At 51.4% G+C, this 24,695-nt stretch overlaps 1 protein-coding gene and 1 long non-coding RNA gene across 3 annotated transcripts; one reads left to right on the plus strand and one right to left on the minus strand.

Annotated features, from left to right (window-relative positions):
* Positions 1-385: 385 nt before the first annotated feature.
* On the minus strand, positions 386-9,776 carry LOC123800770 (uncharacterized). The gene is made up of 3 exons (XR_006782015.2): positions 9,652-9,776; positions 8,466-8,628; positions 386-1,043 (listed from the first exon to the last, which is right to left on the minus strand). It is a non-coding gene; the product is annotated as an uncharacterized LOC123800770 (long non-coding RNA).
* Positions 9,219-23,539, plus strand: CILP (cartilage intermediate layer protein). 2 transcript variants are annotated; one of them, XM_045810606.2, is made up of 9 exons: positions 9,222-9,440; positions 10,936-11,104; positions 12,839-12,931; positions 13,603-13,872; positions 15,394-15,573; positions 15,984-16,298; positions 17,117-17,225; positions 17,911-18,068; positions 20,471-23,535. In XM_045810606.2, exons 1-9 carry the CDS (start codon positions 9,267-9,269, stop codon positions 22,825-22,827), a joined length of 3,825 nt encoding a protein of 1,274 aa, XP_045666562.1. In that variant the 5' UTR covers positions 9,222-9,266; the 3' UTR covers positions 22,828-23,535. The 2 variants fall into 2 exon arrangements, with proteins under 2 accessions (XP_087712981.1, XP_045666562.1); XM_087856855.1 differs by lacking the exons at positions 12,839-12,931; positions 13,603-13,872 and having other exon boundaries at positions 9,219-9,440; positions 20,471-23,539.
* Positions 23,540-24,695: the final 1,156 nt, after the last annotated feature.

Genomic DNA, 24,695 nt, shown 5'->3' on the forward strand with positions numbered 1-24,695 from the left:
ATCCAAAACCTCTTTGACCAAGGAGCCTCCAGGGATATATGAGGGTCATCAGAGAAGAGAGGCAGTTCTGGACCCAGATTGTGCTTGACAGTCATTGCAGTCTCCTGGTGCGGTTCTCAGCAGACTCGTGTCTCAGTTCTGGGAGAGCAGAGGGGCTATAAATAAAAGCTAAAAGAGCTGTTCCATTGAAAAGTGTGAGCTGTCCTGTTTTGGAATCAGGTAAGAGAAGCATTCATTCCTGTTATGCTACTGACTTTTGTGTAAGAAAGCTCAAGTGTGCTGGTGTCAATGCTTCAAAGAGCCATAGTGTTAAAAAAATATATATAAAGGTTGTTCAAGAGAAAGGAGAGTCTTTTCAACAAATAGTGCTGGAATAATTGGACATTCACATGCAAAAAAATGAACCTTGGCCTACACCTTGTACGATATGCCAAAACTAGTTAAAAATAAACCATAGGTAAAATCCAAAACTAAAAAACTACTGGAGAAAACAGAAAGAAATCCTTGTGACTGTGATTTGGCAAAGATTTCTTAGATCCAACACAGTCCACAAAATAAAAAAATTGATGAATTGGACTTCATTAAAATTAAGAACTTCCGCTCATCAAGAGACACTGTTAAGGAAATGAAAAGCAAGCTACAGATTGGGAAAACAATTTTCAAAACACGTATCTGATAAAGAACTTATACCCAGAATATATATACTCAATACAGTGTTCCCCCCCCTCCGAAAGTAGAGGGTTCCTGTAAAAACTTTCACAAGCTGAAATGGTGTAAAATGAAGAAGCAATTACCATTAATTTATATGGAAAAAAGTTTGAGTCCTCCCAAACGAAAAAGTGACCTCTCTTAGGATTTTCTGATACCTTAGGACACATCTTGCTAACAGAGGCACAAAATAAATCAAGATAAAGCCCAGGTGCTCACAGGCGCAGTTCAAAGCAATGGCGGCTTGCTGCGGAGACGCTGAGTGCAGTTCCTGGGAAAGGAGCTTGGCGGCGCTACTCTCGCTGCTCGGGTTCGCGCTGCCTCCATATGGCTCACTACGAAACAGATGCTGAACATTATTTTTGCTCTTTTGTCACTTTTTGTGAAACTGAATTATCATCTTCGGATTTCATTCGGTTAGCGAAAACAGGTACTAATGTAGGTCCTTTTGTAAAAGTGAACTGGTGTGAAGTGAACTTTTGAGAAGCCAAGGATACCTCTAATAAGACAACAACCCAATTACCAAGTCGGAAAATATTTGAACAGACTCTTCACCCAGGAAGATCTACGCACGACAAATAAGAGCATAAAAGGACGCTCAACATCAGTGGTCACCATAGAAATGCAAATTAAAAACACAGTGAAATCACACTGCGAGTCCTATTCAAAGGGCTAAAAACAAACAGAAACTGACGGTATCAAGTGTGGAAGAGAATCCTGAGCACCTGGGACTCTCATATATTGCCGGTAGGAATGTAAATGGTCCTATCGCTCTGGAAAACCGTTTGGCAGTTTTTTATAAGATTAAACATACACTTAACGTATAACTCAGCAATCCTACTCCTAGATATTTACCCCAAAGAAATGAGAAACATTTTTACACAAAAATCTGTACACAGGGGCGCCTGGGTGGCTCAGTCGTTAAGCGTCTGCCTTCGGCTCAGGGTGTGATCCCGGCATTCTGGGATCGAGCCCCACATCAGGCTCCTCTGCTGGGAGCCTGCTTCTTCCTCTCCCACTCCCCCTGCTTGTGTTCCCTCTCTCGCTGGCTGTCTCTATCTCTGTCAAATAAATAAAATAAATCTTTAAAAAAATCTGTACACAAATAATTATAGCTAAAATGTAACTGCTAACAAGTGAAAACAACGCACGTGTTCTTCAAGTGGTGAATGGACAGATAAACCATACAGGGCCACACAATGGAATACTACTTGGCAATAAAAAAGAATGAGCCGTTGGCATATTCAACAACAGGGTTGATTATACTAAGTGAAAGAAGGCAAACTTAAAAAGCCCATACCAAAGGATTCCATTTATATGACATTCTTGAAAAGGCAAAACTCCAGGAAAAGAAAACCAGTGGTTGTCAGCAGCGGAACATGGAGGGAGGGGTTGACTACAAAGATGCTGGAAATATTTTCTACCTTGATATGATGGTGGTTACCTGATTGCTTGCATTCATCAAAACTCATAGAATCGTGCATTCGAAATGGTGAATTTTATAGTATGAAAATTATGCTTCAATTTTTAAAAATGCAGAGTGGGATTCAAACATCTTCTTCTCTTTCTTTGCCTTCCCTGTCGCCGGCCAACATCCTGTCCTCAAAGCTCTTGTTCTCCTGGGGGTGGGGGGAACGCCCCAATTCAGCCTCCCTGAATGCTGCTTGGCTTCTGGAAAGAGAGGCCAGCCCACTAAGAATGGGGTCAGGGGCCTACGTGTCTGTCTCTCTCCTCTGTCCCACCCTGTCTGGCTAAGCCTGCTCTCCAATGCCTTTCTAACCTCCCTTCCCCCTTCCTCTCTCCTGCTCACCCTGGCTGTTGGGAGTCCCAAATCCTTATGTCCCAGGAGCTGTGTGGGCGAAAGAGTCTGCTTAGAAAGAGGGAGGCTCCTCACACTCAACTTTCCATAGCTCTAGCCCATAAAACAGCTGCGAGTCATGGGAACTTCCTGCCAGAGAGGACTTCTACCCAGCATCCACCTCACCTCATCCCTGAGCAAGGCCGCCCCCATCACTGCCTCAGGCTCTTTTGGACTGCCAGCATCCTGGTCGGAGCGGAGGCCATACCACACACAGAGCCACCTGGGCCCTCTTGAGAGAGTCATGAAAAGAGGCCTTAGGTCACAGGAAACAAGGGGCAGCGTCTGGTAGATGCTAGGGTTGAGTTTCCAGAACAACCAGAGCAAACACGTCATGGTGAGTGTGACAAGTCAGGGGAGGGGCATGTGAACACTCTTGAGAGAACACCCTAGTAAGTGTGCACCCCTAATCCTACACAAAATCAGTTTCTGAGAAATACCGGGGGCATCGTGGGGACACTAGGATGTCCACGTATAGAATATGAACTCACTGGTCCGTGCAGTAAACACTACAATGTCACTGGGTGTGAGCAAAGTATAAGTGTGGTGAAGACAATGTGGTGACAGTGAGCACACCATGGCAAGCTTGGCGAACATCACGAGGACGTTGTGGGAATCCCATGGTCAGTGGTGGAAACGGTGGGCTGTGAACATATCGTGGTAAATATGGTGAGCTCCAGAGATGCCGTGTGGTAACACAAGGCTGTGGCTGTGGTGAATACACCATGAGGACAGTGGGGCGACCCTGTTTTAAGCCGGAGGAGGATTCTGCTGTGGCTACAGTAAGCATATCATGCAAGGTGAAGCGCTCTCCTGGACATGTTTTGGGGTATCGGCTGGACCCATAGCCCATTCTGAGGGAATCTGCTCCCGCCTAAGACCTGCACGAAGTAAGATGAGGTGCTGACAGGTTTCTTTCTTTTTCTTCCATTTCCTAAGCTGGAGTTATGCTGGTTCGGTTTTGCTCAGCTCTTCTGGGGTGCGTTGATGCGGTTACAAGGGGGAGAGGAGTCACGCATGGGTAGGTTTGTAACAGAACAAATGGAAGGTAAACTCTCCAGGTTGATAGCTGTGAAAGTGGTCTCTTGATATCAAGACTCAACTCCTGATATCAAAGTGAGTAGTTAGTTAGACGTTTCAGGTCAACCCCTCCTAGGATAAGGGTGCTTGTGTTTGCGGTTGTGGTTTTTGTAGGTACATGTCATTGTCTTTTCTTCCCAACATCCATTCTTGCTACTTCCAATGACAGCACCACAATATTCCTTTGGGAAAAATCAGTCCATGTGACTCCAGTGGGGCTCATCTACCCCTGGCTCTAGAAGTGGGCTTATCAGAGCTTTCCATCCCATGGTACAGGGACTGGGTCAGGAATGGGTCAAGTAGGGCCTCTCCCAGAACTTCTCCTGGAACAACTGAGGAAGAGACACTTTCCTTCCACTGGAGATTTGAGATGTGCTAAGAGGGAGTCTGGAGCTTCTGGAAAACACTACATGGAAACAGCTTCTATTCTAGTTACTATTGCTATGTAGCAAACTACCCCAAATCTTAGTGGCTTAAATGACCTATAGGGCAGGACTTCATGTGGGACTTGAGTGGGTAATTCTGCTTTTTGTGATATCAGTTGAGGCCCTTCAGTGACACTCATCTGGTAGAGGGGCTGGGCTGGTCAGTCCAAGATAGCTACACTCACATGTTTGGTGCCTTGGTGGGGAGAGCTGGAAGTCTGGGCTCAGCTGGGACTACTGACTAGAACACTACACCAGGGCTCTCCAGGATGGTGGTCTCAGGGTAGTTAGGTTTCCCACATGGCAGCTGGCTTTCCCCAGAGTGAATGTCCCAAGAGATCCAAGAGGAAGCTGTGCAACCTTTGAAGTCCACCTCATTCTTGGTTGCAAGCCAGTCAGAGGCCAGCACAGATTCAAGGGGAGGAAAATGAGATTCTCTCTCACACTGAACAAGAACATGTGTGATGGAAGCCATTATTGTAGCCCTCTTCGGAAAATACAGACTGCTACACCCTCCTTGAGAATAAAGCCATCTCAGAGGAAGCTGTTGAGATCTGAGAAGAGAACAGTGCTGATGCTGTCTGAGTACCTGGATCCGGTTTTCCCCAGGATGACAGTTAGGAGAGCCATCAGATTTCTTTTCTGTGTAAACCAATCTGAGTTGTGTTTTTGACACTTGTAATGGAAAAAGCTTTTACTCTTAGTTCGCCGGTTATCTACTGCAGTATAACAAACCACCCAGAACTCAGTGGTTCGTTAATAAGAATTTGTCATTTCTCACGGTCCTGTGGGTTGGCTGGCCCATTCCTCTGCTGGTCTTATTTGGGCTCACTCATGCAACTACTGCTGTGGAAGGTTCAAGATGGCCTCATTCACCGGTCTGGCTGTTGGCTGGGGGCCTCTGTTCTCCTCCATGTGGTCTCTCATCCTCCAGTAGGATAGGCTGACTTCCTCACAGGGTGGTCTCGGGACAGTGTTCCAAGAGAGTGGAGGTCTCTTGAGGCTTAAACTCCAGAGCTTGTAGAACATCACTTCTGTCGTATTCTTTTGTCCAAAGGAATGAGTAGATAGACTCCACCTCATACAGGGAGAGTTGCAGAGAGTTTGTGGCCACCGTATGATAGCTGGATTGTGTTAAATGGGAATATCTTTAGATGTATAGGAAGCAGGGTGTGTGTGCCAGGCAGGCAGAGTCAGACTATTCTAGCATGTTCTCACTGAGGAGCATATAGTTGGAATGTGATTTCCATGGTGGCTCCTCTGGGCTGAGGGCCCATGACAGGGTCTACACTGCATCACTGGTTTCTAGGGGCAACTGTAAGTTAAGAACTATTGCATCTGGGGGTGCCTGGGTGGCTCAGTCGTTAAGCGTCTGCCTTCGGCTCAGGGTGTGATCCTGGCGTTATGGGATCGAGCCCCACATCAGGCTCCTCCACTGTGAGCCTGATTCTTCCTCTCCTACTCCCCCTGCTTGTGTTCCCTCTCTCGCTGGCTGTCTCTCTCTCTCTGTCAAATAAACAAAATCTTAAAAAAAAAAAAAAAAAAGAATTACTGCATCTGAGTGACTTCCCCTCTCGGAGTCTCAGATTCTCCTCTGTAAAATGGGTGTGATTGTCCCTGCCTCCCAGATCTGTTGTGAGGCTGAAGATGATGACCGCGAATGTGCTTTGTAAATTAGAGCGCCAACCACATGTGACTGAACGTTATCCTAGAAGGAATAATCAGGGTGGGCCTGGGTGGTCAGAGAGGGCAGGAAGGAGGAGACTGAGACAGGGCTTTGCAAGATGAGGACATTCACACTGATGGGGAAGAAGGGCTGTATTTCAAGATACAGAAAGTGAGGAATAAAACTATAAAGGCACAGAGGTGGAAGAGTGACAGACTGTACACGGGACAAGGAGAACAGGTCAGAGAGGGAGCACTCCCCCTGCCCTGGACTCTGGGTTTCTGGGCTCCCGAGTACTGGCTCAGCAGCCCCTGATGGTCACTCAGAGCTGCGGTCAAGTCCTCCAGTTCCCAGCAATCACCAGCTGCGTATCCCTACCCAGGCCTGCAAAGCCTCCTCCGGCCACAGGGGGCGATAATGGGACTATGGGAGGGGGTCAGAGAGCAGGGAAGAGGCAGAGCACCTTCTTCTGGAGCCACTAGGATCACATCAGATCCTCCTCCCCCCATACCTCCCACCCCGCAGAGTTCCCAAGCTCCTTTCCCCTCAGCAGGGTGGGAACTGTGGCCATAGGCGTAGGATGCAGGTGGCCTGGCTAAACCGGGCTCCAACCCCCTTGGTCCCCTGGACGGGGGTGGGAGTGATTGATGGGTTTCCAGTGTGTTCCAGGCAGGGGCTTGGAGCTACTGCAGAGAAGCCTGGCCTGCGGAGGCCCCAGATGACCACTTGTGTCTGGGGCTGACTTATCCAGGCCAGGCCCTGACAGTTCAGATCTGTGGCAACCTCCCAAGCCCTGTCTATCTATCCTAGGGTCCTCACGGAGGACAGCAGGCCTCTTCTTCCTCAAAGGAATCCTGAGAGCGTAGACTCAGATTCCCTCCAGTCTAGCCCTGCACGTCTCACAGCTCCATCCCATTTGGGACAGGAAAGGATGCTTCGGTGGGGGGGTGGGAGGTGGTGGGGCAGGGAGGGAGGAGATGAGCTGGAGGAACACAAATGGCAGGGTTGGAATTGGAACCAGGGACTCTAGGACAGTCCCTCAGCCCTGTGCCAACCATGACACTGACCATCTGGGGCCAGGGAAGTGGGGTCCTCTGTGTGAGTTCTGGGCCAAGCAAGGGGATCCAGGCAGCATTCGTGGCCTAAAAGGCTCCACTTTGCCAAAACTTCAGCCCATCGGGTGTTCTGCCTCCCTCTACCAACAGAGAAGAGAGGGTGTAGTTGGGAGGCTGGGGAGGCCTCTTTCACGTACCCTTGCGCTCCACAGAGTAGAGGCCTTGAAAAGCAACTGATCACCCTGACTTTGACCTCTGGTTGTCTGGTTTACTTTACACTACCTTCCACTCCTGTATAGCCTGCTCTCTTTATCCAGACTCAGTAGTCACATTGCTTCTCTGGCCTCCCTCAGGATCCCTGGCGAGACTTCTTGCGGCTGTCATGCCTTCCTCTCTCTCCTCCCTACAATGTTTGTGGTTAGCATCTTATCAACCTTGCCAGTGCTGGTGGGAGCCTCAGAGCTTGCTTAGTCCAAATTTTTGTTGCATGGGTGGGGACACTGAGGCCCAGGGTCACTTGGGTCATTGCTTGTCCAAGGTCACACATCAAAATCAGCAACAGAGCCAGTACAAGGCTTTTGACTCCCAAGTTCCTATTTTTCTCCTGTCCTTTGATCTGGCTATTGCAATTCAGTCTTTGTCTGTCTGTCGTAACTAGTAGAGCTCTCCCTCTCTCTCCCTCTCTCTCCCTCTCTCTCCTTCTCTCTCTCTCTTTTTAAGATTTATTTATTTATTTATTTATTTATTTATTTATTTATTTGAGAGAGAGGGGGTGGGTAGGGGCAGAGGGAGAGGGAGAGAGTCTTAAGCAGACGCCGTGTTGAGCATAGAGCCTGACTCAGGGCTCGATCTCATGACCCTATGAGAAACCAGGAGTCGGAGGCTTAACCAACTGTGCCACTCAGACACCCCAGACTAATACGGCTCTTACGGACTTTACTCGGTTCAGACTTTGCCTTCAAATCCACGGCTGTAGCTACTTCACGGTTTGGCTCCGACAACAAACTGGACGAGACTGGGGCTGGCTACAGAATCTATGGGCCAAGGGCTAGGGGCTGAGAGGGAGCCAGGCTCCAGGAGACAAAGCAAACCAGGTCTGTGCTTTAGGTCAGCTCTTGGGCCCTTGGTGCTCAACATCCTTCTTCCATACCTACCCTCTCTCCCAGCAGCCCATGTCTACGGTGATGCTCAGAGAAACAAAGTTCCTAAACCTCTGCTTACACACACACACACACACACACACACACACACACACTCAGAGACAAAGACACAGACACACACAAGCACATATTCACAGCCCTCTGGATGAAGGTCTGCCCTGCTCACTGTGGGATCATTACCATGTGACACTCATTCCTCTGAATGCAAGGACATGTCTCCTCCCTTGTAGCCTCCCAGTGCCCAACCTAAAGCCTGCCGTGAATAGGAACTTAATGAGGGTGTATGGAACGAGTGAGCCAACGCTTGGTATTGGAGGCCCTCCAGGCCCTGGCATGAGGCAGGAAGCCCAGCGCAGGCTGGGTGTGCCTGGCACATGAGGCGGGTCCTAGCAGCTCTTGCTTTGGTTCCTAGTACACCCCTTCCCATCTTCTGCCTCCAGTTGGGACTCTAATGTGGTCCATGAACCACCAGTAACGGCTGGGAGTTGTTAGGAATACAGTCTCAGGCCTCACCTCAGACATTCTGAATCCGGAACTCAGTGTGGGCCCAGCAATCCGCCCTCCAGGGGATTCTAATGCATGTTGAAGCTGGAGAACTGCTGGCTGGGACGAGGGGCTGACTCCTGCCGGCTGCTGGCTGCTCGAGGCCCCAAGCACAGACAGCTGCTTACGCCACCTGTGGGTAAAGCTGTGCATGTGCAGTGGGCCCCATACCCGAAGTCAGACAGATACACGTGCACACGTCTATGACCGTCTGGCAAGGTCACGGAGAGTCTACATGCAGAGGCTCTGGGGTCCAGTGCCAGACAGGCACCCAGATGGAAGTAGGTAGGGGCAGGAAAGAACTGTTCTCACCAGGTGACTTCCTGTGTCCTCTAATTCCTTTGTCCCTTTCCCTTCTAAATTTCTCTGATTGGCTCCCCAGAGAAGCTGAGTAGTGGTTCAGCTCAGACCAGGCACCCCCAGTTGGGAGACCAGGTGACTCGTGTGCCTAAGAGAGTTTGGAGTATGTGCTAACACCAGCAAAGTTCTTTCTCTGCAGGGGTGGGCCAAGGCCAGGGGAATGTGGGGGATCAGCAAGCAAAGCTGAGGCAAGAGCACCCCACCCCCCAGCCATGAAATGCTGCCCAGATGTAGACTAGCCCTTGGCCCCTTCCCCGGGCTGCTCCCAGCGCCCACCCTACCCCTCCATGTGTCTCTCTGCTCCGGCCTGGGGAGCCCCAGGCTGCTGCCCACCTGGCCTCTCCCCAGGTCCTGCAGCCTCTCGCCCTAAGGATCTGGAAGCGAAATCGGGGCCTCTGGGAGCTCCGGGGGATGTGGGGAGGGGATGGGGAGGCTGAGCTTCCCCAGGCTCAGATCTGGTTTCGCCGCGCTTCCCCTGGCACCCTGCCACGGGCTGAGCCACCAGCTGCGGTATATAAGGCCTGGCGGCCGGACAGGAGAGACGAAGACTTGAACCCCCAGCTGAGGAGTCCTGCTCAGGACACGGTGAGCTCCACTCCCATTTTCCTCACCCCACGCCTGCATTTCCCTGCCCCGCTCAGCTACTCCTGCCCTCCCCTGACCACCCTGCGGCGCCCCCAGAGAAGACCCCTCCTTTCTGCTTTGAAGTTCTCTCTTTTCCCCCATTGGTCCAAAGGCCTCCCCCTCCTTCACCTGAGGTCAGGGAGTCTCAAACGGTCCCAGTCAGGGTCTGTACCTCTGGGTGTCTGCTCTTCCCTTGCGGTCAGCCAGTCTGCTTTGTCCGAGAACTCTGAGGAGTGTGGGATGGGCAGCCTAACTAACGGAGCATACGCTGAGGAAACGTCCGTGGGCTGCCAGATGGGAAATGGTTTTTCCACAAGGTGCCTCAGGCCGCCTTGGCCTCCCAGACAGTCTCAGAGCTGCCTCGGACTGAATGCTGTGTAGCGCTCAGCTCCCTGCTCAGAGCCCAGGAGCTTGGGGTAAGACACACAGTGGGGACCTTGGGGACCCCCAAGCCTCTGTTCCCTGGACTGGGAAAAAGGTGGTGGCGGAGCAGGGGTTGGGGGGAGGTTAGTGGGCTTAGAGCTAGAAGATATGCAATGTGGGATTGGTTTGTTCTCCTGGGACAGCCAAGTGCGTTTGGATCTTTTTTCCCCTCAGAAAGGAGGAATCTCCTCTTTTCCACCACACCCTGGGCTTTGGACGTTGAAGGGAGCCACTTTTGAATCTCCAGGAACTGGTCAGATTCTGGGTTGGCCAGAGCTCTGGGGAGAGATAAAAATGAGCAAGAGCCTGGGCCACACCCCACAGATCTTGGCCTAAATCGTCAAGCCCACTTTCCTCTCCTGGCTCCTACAGCCCCTAACCCATGCTCAGCAGTTATTGGAGAGCCCTGGCTTCGCACAGTGTGTCCCCTCTGCTCTCCTTCAGGGAGCTCCTGGCTGTGTAACTCCCAGCCAGGCCCCAAGAAACAGGCCAGAAATGTGTTCCAGCTGCAGCCTGTGGACATCTGGCAATGTATTCATGGAGGTCATGCGTCTGATGCATGTACGCCCTCCAGCTTGCCTGTCCTGTGAGGGGCCACGCAGTCAGGACTGGGCTGCACGGTGTTCACGGGTAACCCCTTTGTGCAAAGTGTGAGCCCCACCAAAGGGTAGCAAAACATGCCCCCAAGCCCAGGTCTTGGAAGTGATAAATGAGTCACTCAAGAGGCTGCTGGGAGTAAGCCCTAGCCCCTCCCCATTGGCAAGGTACTTCCTCACCCCTGCTCTCCCTTGTGCCCCATCTGGATATGGGGTCCTGGAGCCTGGATCTGAATCCAGGTTTGCCTTATTTGAACTCAAATCCTGAGCCTCAGCACCTCCCAAGCTGCCCAGATTCACAACTTGGCCAGGTGTTCTCTCCCACGAGACTTTATTCTGTCTACCCTTCTATCCCTGATAGGTCAAGAAATAGTTCTGCTCAGTTCATAAGAGTTGACACAGAAATGTGGAACCTGATAAGCTTTGTTTCTTTGCAGGCCATTGGATCTGAGAAACTTCCCAGGGGACTACGTTCCAAGGAGGGCCCAACTCTGAAGCACCATCGCCTATCTCCTGCCATGTTTCCTACAGGGCCTGGGGGAAAGATGGCGGGGACCAAGGCTTGGGTGTTCTTCTTCCTGGTCCTGGAAGTCACCTCTGTGTCGGGTACGGGCTAAGTATCTGCTCTCTCCCAAGCCTCTACTTGTCATAGTGAAGTCTTATCTGGTCTGGGACCCAACTATGGGCCTCAGCAATGGCCTTAAGACCTCAGACTGGTTTATAGACTTATTAATTTATATCTTGCTAGTTTCCCCCCAAAATTTGAGATAGTTCCCAATACTAAAACCCACAGAACAGAATCTTTTAAATGAGGAGGGGAATTAGCTGTCACTCAAAGGGAGGAAAAAGGATAAGAGAGTTATCACCTCTGCGTGCTAAATTTAGCTCTAGATTCCTGGCAGTCAAAGCATAAGGGAATCACAAGTGATCATCGGGTTCTCAGAAGCAGGTTTGGGGTGTGGTCTGGTTTTAGGTTCATAAAAATTCTTGTAGCTTAAAGCTCAATTTCATTTAGACTGTGCAGCCGAATTTCACAGGCACCAGAACACTTGTCCTCTGACCCCATCCTCTGGTGACCCTGAGTTCCTGAAGGAGCAGGTAGGGCCCATATGCCTGGTGCATCTGAGCATGAGTGCTCTCAGCCCTGCCCTATATGCTCTCTCCCATCTCCCCCGCCTCTCCCGATTTCTGACTACCTACTTGAGTAGGGCAAAAAAAAAAAAAAACGCTCAAAGCCCTCTTGTAAAGCGGCATGCCCTGCAGCCTTTGTGAGCACTCGCCCAGGAACAAAGGCTGTCTCGCCATCTTGCCAAACCCTATGCACGCCCACCTCCCACCTTGCTCTTTCCACCCTGACAGCTGCTGTTTGTGAGGGTGATTAACATTCAGCCATCTGAGGGGAAATCAGATTAGTTTGATTAAAAGAGCTCCTATCACCCCAATTAAGCAGCATAGAGAATTCTGATTTGGCTCCTCGCACGAGAGTTAATTGCCTCTCAAAGCTTGTCTGTTCTCCGCTCTTCTCCTCCCCCCTCTGGAGCCTCCCCCCCCCTCAGATGGGGCGGGGCTGGAAATTGCTTGTGGCCTGAGGACCCTGTACCCTGTCTTTAGGTGTTGCTAACACTCAGCAAACACCGTGCCACGCGTTGCCCTAAGTGGATTTTATGAATGAGCTTATTGAATCTCCACAATCCTTTGAGGCCAGAACTATTCTGCAGGGAACAGGGGTCAAATGAGTCAAGTATCTGGCTCAAGGTCAAACAGGACGTGGCAGAGCCTCCAGAGCTCACACTCCCCATCTCTGTATACCTCAGAGATGTTTACTTGGGTCACCTCATGAAATTCTCACGCCAGCTGGACCGCCACATTCTGAGGTGGGAACTCGTATCTCCAGTTTACAGATGAGGAAAATAAGGCTCCACTCTGCCAAGAAGGGCAGGCCTGGATCCTAACACAGGAGCCCCAGCCCACTGGCCGCTCAGCAGCAACTGAGGATCCATTTCTAGAACGAGAGCAATAAGGCAACCACCATTTGCTGAGCATGCGCTCCGTGCCAAGTCTCTTTACTTTCACTGTCACCTAAATATGCACCAGAACCCTAAGATGTAGCAGTTGTTAATGCAGCCCTGCGTCTCGGGAAACAGAATTAGAAGAATACAGCTTTCGTGAGGTCGCACAGCTAGAGAGCGGCAGAGGAGAGATTTGAACCCATGTCCAGTGCTCACGCTCCATCCACCACATCACCTGCTTCCTTGCATCCTGAAAGGCTGGGGTAGCAGGACGCTGCCGGGCCCTTGTCACTAACACTCCTGGCCTCTCACTTCTCCTCCTTGTCCTCAGGGAGGCAGATGATGCTCACCCAGGCCGTAAGAAGAGTCCAGCCTGGCAGGAGGACCTCCGGCTTTTTTGCCAAGCCTGTTGACTCTCTGGAAAGTGAGTTGTGGCTGGAGCAGGGAGGGTCAAGAGAGGGGGTTTTTACTGAGCTTGCTGCCAGAATCTCTGAAGCCAGGGTGCAATGTCATGGTTTCCATGGAAACCCACTTGTACAAGGCATCTAACCTACATCTCTGTCCAGGCAGATAGACCTAGGAAATAGGACAGCTTAGGATGTGAAACTGTCTGACATATTCAGGAATGCTATAGAGCTTTCTGGGGCCAGAGCACAGGCTGGTGGGAGACTGTGGGGGTACAGGGGCATTGAGGTTGGAGAGATCGCAGGGGCCAGCTCACCAGCTCACCCTGATGCCTGGCTAAGGGATTTAAAGCTGGGGAGTGGTGGGGTCCAAGCCACGTGGTGAAAGCTCCCCCTGACTGCAGTGTCGGGAGGGGAGGGGGAGGGACAAGAGGGGGAACTTGGAAGTAGAGAGACCAGGCAGGGAATTACTGACATGGTACAGCCAGGCTGCTGAGGGCTTTAATGAAGCGGTAGGAGTGGAAGTTAAAAGGCTGGAGAGATGCTGGAGAGATCGAGGCCACGGGGCCGAGAGCAATGGGGGTGGGTGAGAGGTATCAGGAGTGAGTCCCGGAGTCAAGCAGGAAAGAAGGTGGAGCTCCCCCTGAGGCTCTGGGGCCCGGCTCCTTCCTGACCGGCTTCTACCTCTCAGGTCCCGGTGAGTGGACCACGTGGTTCAACATCGACCACCCAGGTGGGCAGGGTGACTATGAGCGGCTGGATGCCATTCACTTCTACTATGGGGACCGTGTGTGTGCTCGGCCCCTGCGGCTGGAGGCTCGCACCACCGACTGGATGCCTGCAGGCAGCACTGGCCAGGTGGTCCATGGCAGTCCCCGGGAGGGCTTCTGGTGCCTCAACAGGGAGCAGCGGCCCGGCCAGAACTGCTCCAATTACACCGTGCGTTTCCTCTGCCCACCAGGTGAGCCCCGAGCCCTACCTCCCAACAGCCTCGGCACAGGGAGAGGCCAGGATCGGCATCTGGCCACGGGAACGCCGGGTATCACACACGTGCGCGGGCTTCCACTCCCTCAGAGTAACACATTAGTGTCGTGAGAGCCATAACCTTCCCAAGAGTGTTCTGTGCCAGTGGGTACTTTCCGTTCAGGCCACTTATTGAGTGTGAGTGGCAAGGAGGTGAAGACTACAGGCTCTGGACTTGGGCTGCCTGCGTTTGAATCCTGGGTCTACCACCGGAACAGTGTTCCTTAGGCAAATTTTCTTTTTTTTTTAATGTAATTTTATTACTATTTTTTAAAGATTCTATTTATTTATTTGAGAGAGAGAGAGAACAAGTGGTGGGGAGGGACGGGGGGGAGAGAGAGGGAGAGAGAGAGAGAGAGAGAGAGAGAGAGAAGCAGACCCCTGCTGAGCAGGAAGCCCTAAGCGACGCAGGGCTCGATCCCAGAGATCACAGCGCGAGCCGAAGGCAGATGTTCAACCAGCTGAGCCACCCAGACGCCGCTTAGGCAAATTTTCTGAAGTTCTCTGAGCCTCAGGTTTCTTCTCACCAATAGAACAGGGCAATATTAGTAATATTAGCAAATATTAGTAAAACTTGGTGTGGGTTTTTATGAGGATTAAATGAGGTAATGAATGTAGAGGGTTTAACCCAGGCAAATGTTCACTCAGTTTCTATTATCGATCTACGCGCCAGACACTGGGCTAATTATATTCATTTCTCAGTCTTTATAACTGACCTGTGAGGAATCTCCACTTTGACAAGTTACTGCAGGTCCGGAAAGGTTAGGAAATTTCTCACGATTCTGCAGCTGTTAAGTGGGGAGGTGGGATTTGAACTTACGTCTGGGTTTACAGAGTCCGAAAGTTCGTGCACGACATCCTCCCTCTCCATATAGGATAATACGGAGTCAGCTGCAAGGCTGCCCACTGCTCAGATGGTCACCCTCCCTTCCTGTGACTCTGCCAGTGCGCACAGCCTGACCCCCTGGGCCCAGGTGGCAGTGGTGGTCATCCAGAGTGGGAGATCAGGCTGGGCAAGGCCCAAGGTCCCCATTCCTGCACACAGGCCTCGAGCAGAGGTGGGGGGGAGCGTGAGGTCTGAGTCACTGAGGTCCTAGACCCTGACCGGAAGGGAACCCTTCCATAGGAACATATGACTGCTTCCACGCTCATGGGGAGAGAAGATGGTGCTTTCCCTGCACATCCTAAGACATATCCAGGTCCCAGTGTTTGGCCAGCAAGTCCCTCTCGGAGCTGCCCCTGGCCGATAGGGTACCTTTGTGCAAATGAGAGACACCACTTCCTCAGGACTCTAGACTTCCATCTGTTGGAAAAGTCATTGCAGTAAATATAAATATCAATGACATCTATGCTGTGAACAGAGACCCTGTCTCTCAGAGATAAAACAGCCTCAGGGGCAGATTTCCTGACAGAGTCCCCTTGGGAGGCAAGTCAGACCATCTGCTGATCCTCTTTGCAGGGTCCCTGCGCCGAGACACGGAGCGCATCTGGAGCCCATGGTCTCCCTGGAGCAAGTGTTCTGCTGCTTGTGGTTACACTGGAGTCCAGACCCGAACACGCACCTGCTTGGCGGAGATGGTGTCACTGTGCAGTGAGGCCTCCGAGGAGGGCCGCCTCTGCATGGACCAGGCCTGTACAGGTACTACTCTTATTCCTGGTACTGGGAAGGCATGGGACTGAGCTGAAGCAGCCTGGAAGAATAGGGCAGAGGGTCAGACTGAGATCCATTCATCCATTCATTCATTCATTCACCAAGTATTAAATGTGCATCTGTTATATGTCTGACGGGGGCTGTAGAGGATAATGTGGGAGCACAGAGCAGGGTCGATTATAACTTAGGAGAATCAAGGATGGCTTCCTGGAGAAAGTGTCCTGGGCTAAGTCTTGAAGGTTTGAAGGATGAGTAGGAATCGGTCATGCAGGCTGATAAGAAAAGGTAACGAAGGCCTAAGGGGGAGGGGAGGCATATGTGAGTTCATAGGCTGAGATGTGCCTGAAGGAGAGTCAGAATCTATATAAGCCCTCCTGCTGTGGCCCCTTCTTCCACAGCCTGTGACCTGACCTGCCCCATGGGCCAGGTGAATGCTGAGTGCGATGCCTGCATGTGCCAGGACTTCGTGCTACACGGAGCTGTCTCCCTCCCTGGGGGTGCCCCAGCCTCAGGGGCCACTGTCTACCTGCTGACCAAGACGCCTAAGCTGCTGACCAAGACAGACAGCAGTGGGAGGTTCCGAGTCCCTGGCTTGTGCCCTGATGGCAAAAGCATTCTGAAGATCACAAAGACCAAGTTTGCCCCCATCATGCTCAAGATGCCCAAGACTAGCCTAAAGGCAGCCACTGTCAACGCGGAGTTCAGGAGGGCAGGTATTGTTCTCCGGGGTAATGGCTGTTCTCTGGGGGTAGGGCAGGACAGGAAGGTTGGACTTTTAAATAAAGGGATCATAGTGCTCAGAGCTGGCTTCCCAGCTTACAGAGTAAATTCCCAAATCCTTACCATGACCCACAAGGCTCTACATCATCTGGCTTCCCCATTACTTCTCTGTTCTCCTCTTCCATTACTCTCGCTTCCACCCCCACTGAGTCACTCTACTGCAGCCAGTATAGCCTCCTAGCTGTTCCTCAAACATGCAGGCACACTCCTGCCTCAGGGCCTTTGCACTTGCTATATACTCTACTTAGAGTATTCTTCCCACAGATGTTGACATGGCTTGCTTTCTCAAATGTATGAATTCTTCCCTGGCCACCTTATCAAAAATAGTCAATTATAATACATTATGAGATTTGGAGGTTTTAGGGAGAAAGAGGCTGGGGGAATCCAGAAATGGTACAGAATGGCCAGCATGTTCTGCTGGAAGCAGCAGAATGGGAGTATTGCACTATTCAAAACAGCCAGCTCTGTCCCAATGGCAGTGCTTGGGAATCTTGGCTTGCACAAGGTCCGCTTAGTTCTCTACTGCCCCACCCAAACGCTGCTTGAGAGGCCACAGAAGCTGATCCTAGGCCGAAGGTGTGGAGTGGACGGACTCCATTCTGGATCACTTCCCTTAGAGAGGAACTGGGGGTGGGAGTAGGCATAAAGTCATACAATTTTAACACATGACAAAGAACTTGAGGGAGCAAGGCTCCAGACAATCTGCCACAAAGGAAAAAACCAAATCACCATTTCTTGTCTCCTGTCCCAGAGACTCCATACATCGTGATGAACCCAGAGACAAAAGCACGGAGAGCTGGGCAGAGTGTGTCCCTATGCTGTAAGGCCACAGGGAAGCCCAGTCCAGACAAGTATTTCTGGTGAGTGTTCTGCCAGTTTCCTTGCCAAATCTTGGAAACCAGACCTTTCTCGCATTCATCGGGTCTGGACTTATTAATCATAACAATAACCAACAGGATAAAGTTATTAGTAAGGCCCTGGCACAGAGCCCATAAGTTGGCATGTACAAGTGGGAGCCAGTGGGGTTGAGGCCACCCAGGCACCCAGCCAGCCCTGTCATTATCCTCTTGCAGCTGGGGTCCCCAGAGAGCAGCTCTGGTCTCAGGATCCTGACTTGGATATCCTTGGGACACAGAACAAGATTCCCCAGCCCTCCTTCCCCCCAAAACCATGCAAGGTCAGAGCCCCCAAGGGCTGCAAGTCCTTTACCCTTCACAGATATTATACAGCCATTATCTTGTCTGATGCGCCCAGCAGTCCTTTGAAGTCAGCTGGGGAATCACAGAGCAGGAGCCTAAAGCTCAGAGAGGTGAGATGATTTGTCCAAGGATCTGTAACCAGGTAGTAGTGAGGCTGAGACTCAGAATGAAGTCCCTTGACTCCCAGGTCAGTCAGTGCTCTTGGATGAGCTGACTCACAGGTGTTGCTGGCATCCACAGGGCCCCAAGCATCATCTGCCTCCCTGGCGGCTTGCTTCTGGCCCTCTCTCACGGGGTGCCTGCCCTCCCACTGTCCCCTCAGGCTCCTCCCCTCCATTCCTTGCAGGTACCACAATGACACGCTGCTGGACCCCTCCCTCTACAAGCATGAGAGCAAGCTGGTGCTGAGGAACCTGCAACAGGACCAGGCTGGCGAGTACTTCTGCAAGGCCCAGAGTGACGCTGGGGCTGTGAAGTCACGGGTGGCCCAGCTGACTGTCATAGGTAAGCCTGTCAACGTCCCTGAGTCTGCCCCAGCGCCACAGGGCGGGCCACCCCAGTGGCCATATCTGGGCAGTAAAAGCTTGGGCTTGTCTGTGCTGTGCATAGTGCTATGCCCTCAAGGACGCAAAGATCTCACAGTCCTGAATCCTATCCTCACAGAGCTGCCAGTCCAGGAGGGGTGAAGAAAGAGAAATAAGAGACAAATAAGTAAAGACAGAAAAATGCACTGAAACAGGAGCTAAAACGAGACACAGAGAACTTTCAGTGTGAGTGACCGTGGATGACTGCTTGAGGGGGCAGTTTTTCAGCTGGAGTTTAAATAGCAGTTCACAGCCTTGGCTACTCATTGGGATCACTTGCTGAATTTTTTTTTAAGATTTTATTTATTCATTTGAGAGAGAGGCAGAGACAGAGAGAGCACAAGCCAGGGGAGAGGCAAGGGGAGAGGGAGAAGCAGACACCCCACTGAGCTGGGAACCTGACATGGGGCTAGATCCCAGGACCTGCAGATCATGACCCGAGCCAAAGGCAGACACCTAACCATCTGAGCCACCCAGGCACCCCACCTGCTGAATTTTTAAAAATACTGATGACTGGGTCTTACCTCCAGAGAGTCTGATGTCATGGGCCTAGAATATGGTCTAGGCATACACAGATTAAAATCTCCCCCAGGTGACTCTAATTTGCAGCCAATGTTGTGAACCCCTGGTCTTGAATAATGGCCAGGGACTGTGTGTATGGAGGTGGGGGCATTCTAGATCGAGGGGCCAGCATGAGCTAAGGTCTACAGAAAATGATGACCTGATTAGAGCTGGCTTTAAGAAGTGTCTACCTTCGGCTCGGGTCATGATCCTGGGGTCCTGGGATCGAGTCCCACATCGGGCTACTTGCTCAGCGGGGAGCCTGCTTCTCCCTCTGCCTGCTGCACCCCTGCTTATGTGCGTGCTCTCGTGTGCGCGCTCTCTCTCTCTCTCTGACAGGTAAGTGAAAGGAATCTTTAAAAAAAAAAAAGGGATCTGGATGGGGAGAGACTCAAGGCCAGGACCAATCAGGAACCTGTAATTGCAAAGTGGGGAAGTGGGGGGTGGGGAGGAGGAGATCTTAATAATTGGCCTAGGGGCACCTGGGTGGCTCAGTAGATTGGGCATCTGCCTTCCACTCAAGTCCTGATCCTGGAGTCCCGGGGTGGAGCCCCGCCTTTGGCTCCCAGCTCAGCGGGGAGTCTGCTTCTCCCTCTGCCCCTCCCTCCTGCTCATGCTCTCTGGCTCACTCTCTCTCTCTCAAATAATAATAATAATAATAATAATAATAATAATAATAATAATAATTGGCCTAAACAAAGATAAACAAAAGGCAGAAGAGAGAAAATTTATTGGAGGATTCTGGAATATTCCAGGGACTCCGAGAACATTGAGCACCAGACCTTGGGGCGTACAGGACAGAGGGCATTGGAACCACTGCAAAGGAGATGTGGAGCCCCCTCCACAGTGGTTCCCAATCCATAGAACCATGCTCCCACCTGTGACAGTTACCTTTAATACTGCCTTACCATTCTGAAGCCAAACTGACAGATAATAACTACATATAATTTCTAAATACATGTGCACATGGCCCGAACTATAATGTAGAGAAAAAAGAAAATATCTCGAATTCAAAACAGTATGTATTTCAACGTGTAAATGATTTTGGCAAACAACACGAGTAGGCTAACAAAGAGGTCAGATGCTTGCACTTAAATCCAGTCGCCATGAATGCGACAGCTACGCATCCTGATGGATGCGGGGGTATCATTTTGGTGGTTTACATTCTGCGGGTAATGTTGCTGCAGGTACGAAGTTTTCCCGAGACCAGGAACAATTCTTGGTATAGTTCCAAGATAAACCAAGTACAATCTTAACTTGATTTACGTGGCAGTTGCATTCTTGAAAAATTCAATGTATGGTTAAAGCCACATAAAAAATAGTAGGCTCTGATCATTTTAACCAAGTTTTCCACCTCCATGAATGTCTGCTGGGATACGTGAACTTCACGCAGACAAATGTATGCAGAGCATCCCAGGCCATGGCAGGACGCAGGGCGGCAATGCCCATCCTCCACCCTGCCCACTACATGCCAGTAGCATTCCCAATTTTAGTGGTAACTCAAAACACTCTCACAAGTTTTCGAGACCCCTCTATCGAGAACCATGACTCTGATCGGCTCGGCAACCAACTCCGTTGCCCATATGTAAAATGGGATTCATAATGGCTATTCCATCTCCCTCGGAAGAGTTCTGTGAGAATCAGGATCGTGGATGTGCAAGTACTTTGAAAACCATAAAGCCCTGCAGAGAGGTGAGGTAAGGGTACCGTTTGTGTAGGACATGAACTTACTTTTAATATTCACACTGTTTCCCTCCACAGCCGCTGATGAGACTCCTTGCAATCCAACCCCTGAGAGCTACCTTATCCGGCTGCCCCACGATTGCTTCCAGAATGCCACCAACTCCTTCTACTATGACGTGGGCCATTGCCCTGTCAAGACCTGTGCAGGGCAGCAGGATAACGGGATCAGGTGCCGGGATGCTGTGGAGCACTGCTGTGGCATCTCCAAAACAGAGGAGAGGGAGATCCAGTGCAGCGGGTACACGCTGCCCACCAAGGTGGCCATGGAGTGCAGCTGCCAGCGGTGTACAGAGACCCGGAGTATCGTGCGTGGCCGCGTCAGTGCTGCTGACAACGGGGAACCCATGCGCTTTGGCCACGTGTACCTGGGGAAAAACCGTGTGAGCATGACTGGCTACAAGGGCACTTTCACCCTCCATGTTCCCCAGGACACGGAGAGGTTGGTGCTCACGTTCGTGGACAGGTTGCAGAAGTTCGTCAACACCACTAAAGTGCTGCCCTTCAACAAGAAGGGGAGTGCGGTGTTTCATGAGATCAAGATGCTTCGGAAGAAAGAGCCCATCACGTTGGAGGCCATGGACACCAACATTATCCCCCTAGGCGAGATGGCTGGAGAAGACCCTGTGGCTGAGCTGGAGATCCCATCCAAGAGTTTCTACAGGCAGAATGGGGAGCCCTACACAGGAAAAGTCAAGGCCAGTGTGACCTTCCTGGACCCCCGGAATATTTCCACAGCCACGGCTGCCCAGAGTGACCTGAACTTCATCAACGATGAAGGAGACACTTTCCCCCTTCGGACATATGGTATGTTCTCTGTGGACTTCACAGATGAGGCTACCTCAGAGTCACTTAATGTTGGCAAGGTGAAGGTCCACCTTGACTCGACCCAGGTCAAGATGCCAGAGCACGTGCCCACAATGAAACTCTGGTCGCTCAACCCAGACACAGGCTTGTGGGAGGAGGAAGGTGACTTCGAATTTGAAAGCCAGAGGCGGAACAAAAGGGAGGAGAGAACCTTCCTGGTGGGCAATATGGAGATCCGTGAAAGGAGGCTCTTTAACCTGGATGTGCCAGAAAGCAGGAGGTGCTTTATCAAGGTTAGGGCATACCGGAGTGAGAGGTTCTTGCCCAGTGAGCAGATCCAGGGGGTTGTGATCTCTGCGATCAACCTGGAGCCCAGGACTGGCTTCTCGTCCAACCCCAGGGCCTGGGGCCGCTTTGACAGTGTCATCACAGGCCCCAACGGGGCCTGTGTGCCTGCCTTCTGTGATGACCAGTCCCCCGATGCCTATTCCGCCTATGTCTTGGCAAGCCTGGCTGGGGAAGAACTGGAAGCAGTAGAGTCTTCTCCTAAATTCAACCCAAATGCAATTGGGGTCCCTCAGCCCTATCTCAATAAGCTCAAATACCGTCGGACAGATCACGACGACCCACGGGTTAAGAAGACAGCTTTCCAGATCAGCATGGCCAAGCCAAGGCCCAATTCAGCTGAGGAGAGCAACGGGCCCATCTATGCCTTCGAGAACCTCCGGGCATGTGAGGAGGCACCACCCAGTGCAGCCCACTTCCGGTTTTACCAGATCGAGGGGGATCGGTATGACTACAACACTGTCCCCTTCAACGAGGATGACCCTATGAGCTGGACTGATGACTACCTGGCATGGTGGCCCAAGCCAATGGAGTTCAGGGCCTGCTACATCAAGGTGAAGATTGTGGGGCCAGTGGAGGTGAACGTGCGATCCCGCAATATGGGGGGAACCCACCGGCGGACAGTGGGGAAGCTGTATGGAATCCGGGATGTGAGGAGCACACGGGACAGGGACCAGCCCAATGTCTCGTCTGCCTGTTTAGAGTTCAAGTGCAGTGGGATGCTCTATGACCAGGACCGCGTGGACCGCACACTGGTGAAGGTCATCCCTCAGGGCAGCTGCCATCGAGCCAGCGTAAACCCCATGCTCCATGAGTACCTGGTCAACCACCTACCGCTAGCAGTCAACAATGACAGCAGTGAGTACACCATGCTGGCCCCCCTGGATCCCCTGGGCCACAACTATGGCATCTATACTGTCACCGACCAGGACCCTCGCACCGCCAAGGAGATTGCACTTGGCCGGTGCTTTGATGGCACATCCGATGGCTCCTCCAGAGTCATGAAGAGCAACGTGGGAGTGGCCCTCACCTTTAACTGCGCAGAGAGGCAGGTGGGCCGCCAGAGTGCCTTCCAGTACCTCCAAAGCCCCCCTGCCCGGTCCCCTGCCACAAACACTGTCAGAGGAAGAGCGCCGGCACGGAGACAGCAGCGGGCTAGCAGGCGTGGCCAGCGGCGGCGTGAAGCGGTGGCTCCTGGGGTTGCTCTGCAGCCTGTGAGCAACTAAGTCTCGCGGGTACTTTTCTTCGCCCACCTCATGTGACAGCCATTGTGGGACTGACGCAGAAACCGGTCACTTGGTTAATTTAAGCACATCTGTTGTGGTGCAGTTTGCTTGTTCGTTTCTTCATGCCTTTATTTACTGTCTTTATCCCGTGATACCCATTGGCACGTAGCCCCCCTCCAATGTCAAAATAAAGTCTTTTTGTCCTGTTCTTTAAAAGAAACACAAGAAACTGACCATTGGTAAAGTCTGTGGCCATCAACGAAAATGAACTTCCTTCTCTTTTTGCAGGGGTTTGCTCACCTCTACAATAATGATAATCTGATGTCAAAGACCAAATAACTGGTAGAAGGCATATTTCTTGGCCTTGGTCTACAAGACGCCAGCAAGGCCTCTATCACAGTTCACACATATAAACGGTGGTGAAATAAAGGAATAAACTACAGTTATTTTTACTTGAAATGTAAATAACTTATTTATTTCTTTGCTGAATTTGGAACTCTGCTATACATTCCAATGTTGAGCTGTTGAACACAGGGCAATCGCAGTTCCTCTGCCACGTCTGGAAAGAACATTTCGTATCCACAGCTGCGATAGGTTGCTAATTATGTTAGTGAATTTCCCTTTACATTTTCATTTCCTTTTGTTCTTGCTAGAAGCCCAGCGTGCCCCAGGGCAGATGCCGATAAATGCACATTTCGTACTTGTTTTTGAGGCCCCTATCCTGGCCCTTCACCAAGAGCCAGCTGCTCAGAGGGACAGGAGATTCTGGAAAGTGGTCACAAGGTGGCATGAGGCCCCGCCCCTCCACACCCCTAGTTACAGGGTTGAGTAAGTAGGCACACACTCTGGTGACCCAGTGTGTTCTCATGGATCATATTTTCCACTTGCAGAGAAGAGCAGAGATTCCTGGAGTTGTGAGTATGTTCTGGGCTCCTGAGCAAAGCTAAAAACATGTCCCATTTTTTTTTTCTTTCTTTCTTTCCAATATTGGGGAGCTTATACAATGGCTTGGCCCAGGGTCAGGTAAGCTGGCCAAGTGCTCCTTCGGCAACCCCCCACTGCCTGCTGCCTTCTCCAGCTGTGCTGGCCGACCTCACTCAGAAATGACGGGCTCTTTTTCTTTTTAATTTTATTCCAAGCTCTTCTAAAGATGCTCAGCGTTTCCAGATACCAGATCTCTGCTGTGTATAATAGCCCCTGTCCCTTGAGTAAATCAACTGGTCCAAATGGACAGGGATTTGTTTTTGGAAAAAGTATTTGGTTTAAAATAGTAAATCAGAGGCCAGTGGATGGCGCCAGAGTGATTTTGGAGGCATCTAAAGTCAGGGTGGTGGAGTGGAGTGTTGGGTGAGAGGCAGACTGCCCCTCTCCCAATCTCTCCAGAATCTCCCAGAAAAGAGGCCAAGGGGACTCGGGGAGGAGAGGGCATCGTTCATAATCAGGAGGGAAAGCTTTCCTTGATCCCCCAGCCGGCCCAGTGGCAGCTCCTTTTGGCCACCTCGGGTCTGGACTGGATTTTATGCTCTTGGATCAGCATCTGTCCAGCTCCCAGGGGTTTGGTTCATAATCAATTAGAAATTTCTCTGGCTGAGCACCCTATCCTCATGACCTCTGAGAAAGTAAGTGAATGCAGGGCTGGGGCCTAATGGCCTTGTGATCGCTCCTTGACCCACTTCCAACAACACTTGCCGGGGAGCGGGCCATCGCCGACTATTTGGGGAGCTCGTTGCCCCTGCCAAGGCTCGAGTGTTCGGCTCTCTGCAGCACAGATGCCTTACTGCTTCGGGAGCCAATTTGTGGTGCTTCAACCTGACCACCCAGTTCCCTTCAAACTTGCAGAGAGAAGGTGCTGGGAAAAGTGGGCTGAT

This window comes from Ursus americanus, chromosome 28, assembly GCF_024610735.1.
Source record: "Ursus americanus isolate L20-20 chromosome 28, mUrsAme1.1.p, whole genome shotgun sequence".
Lineage (NCBI taxonomy): Eukaryota > Metazoa > Chordata > Mammalia > Carnivora > Ursidae > Ursus > Ursus americanus.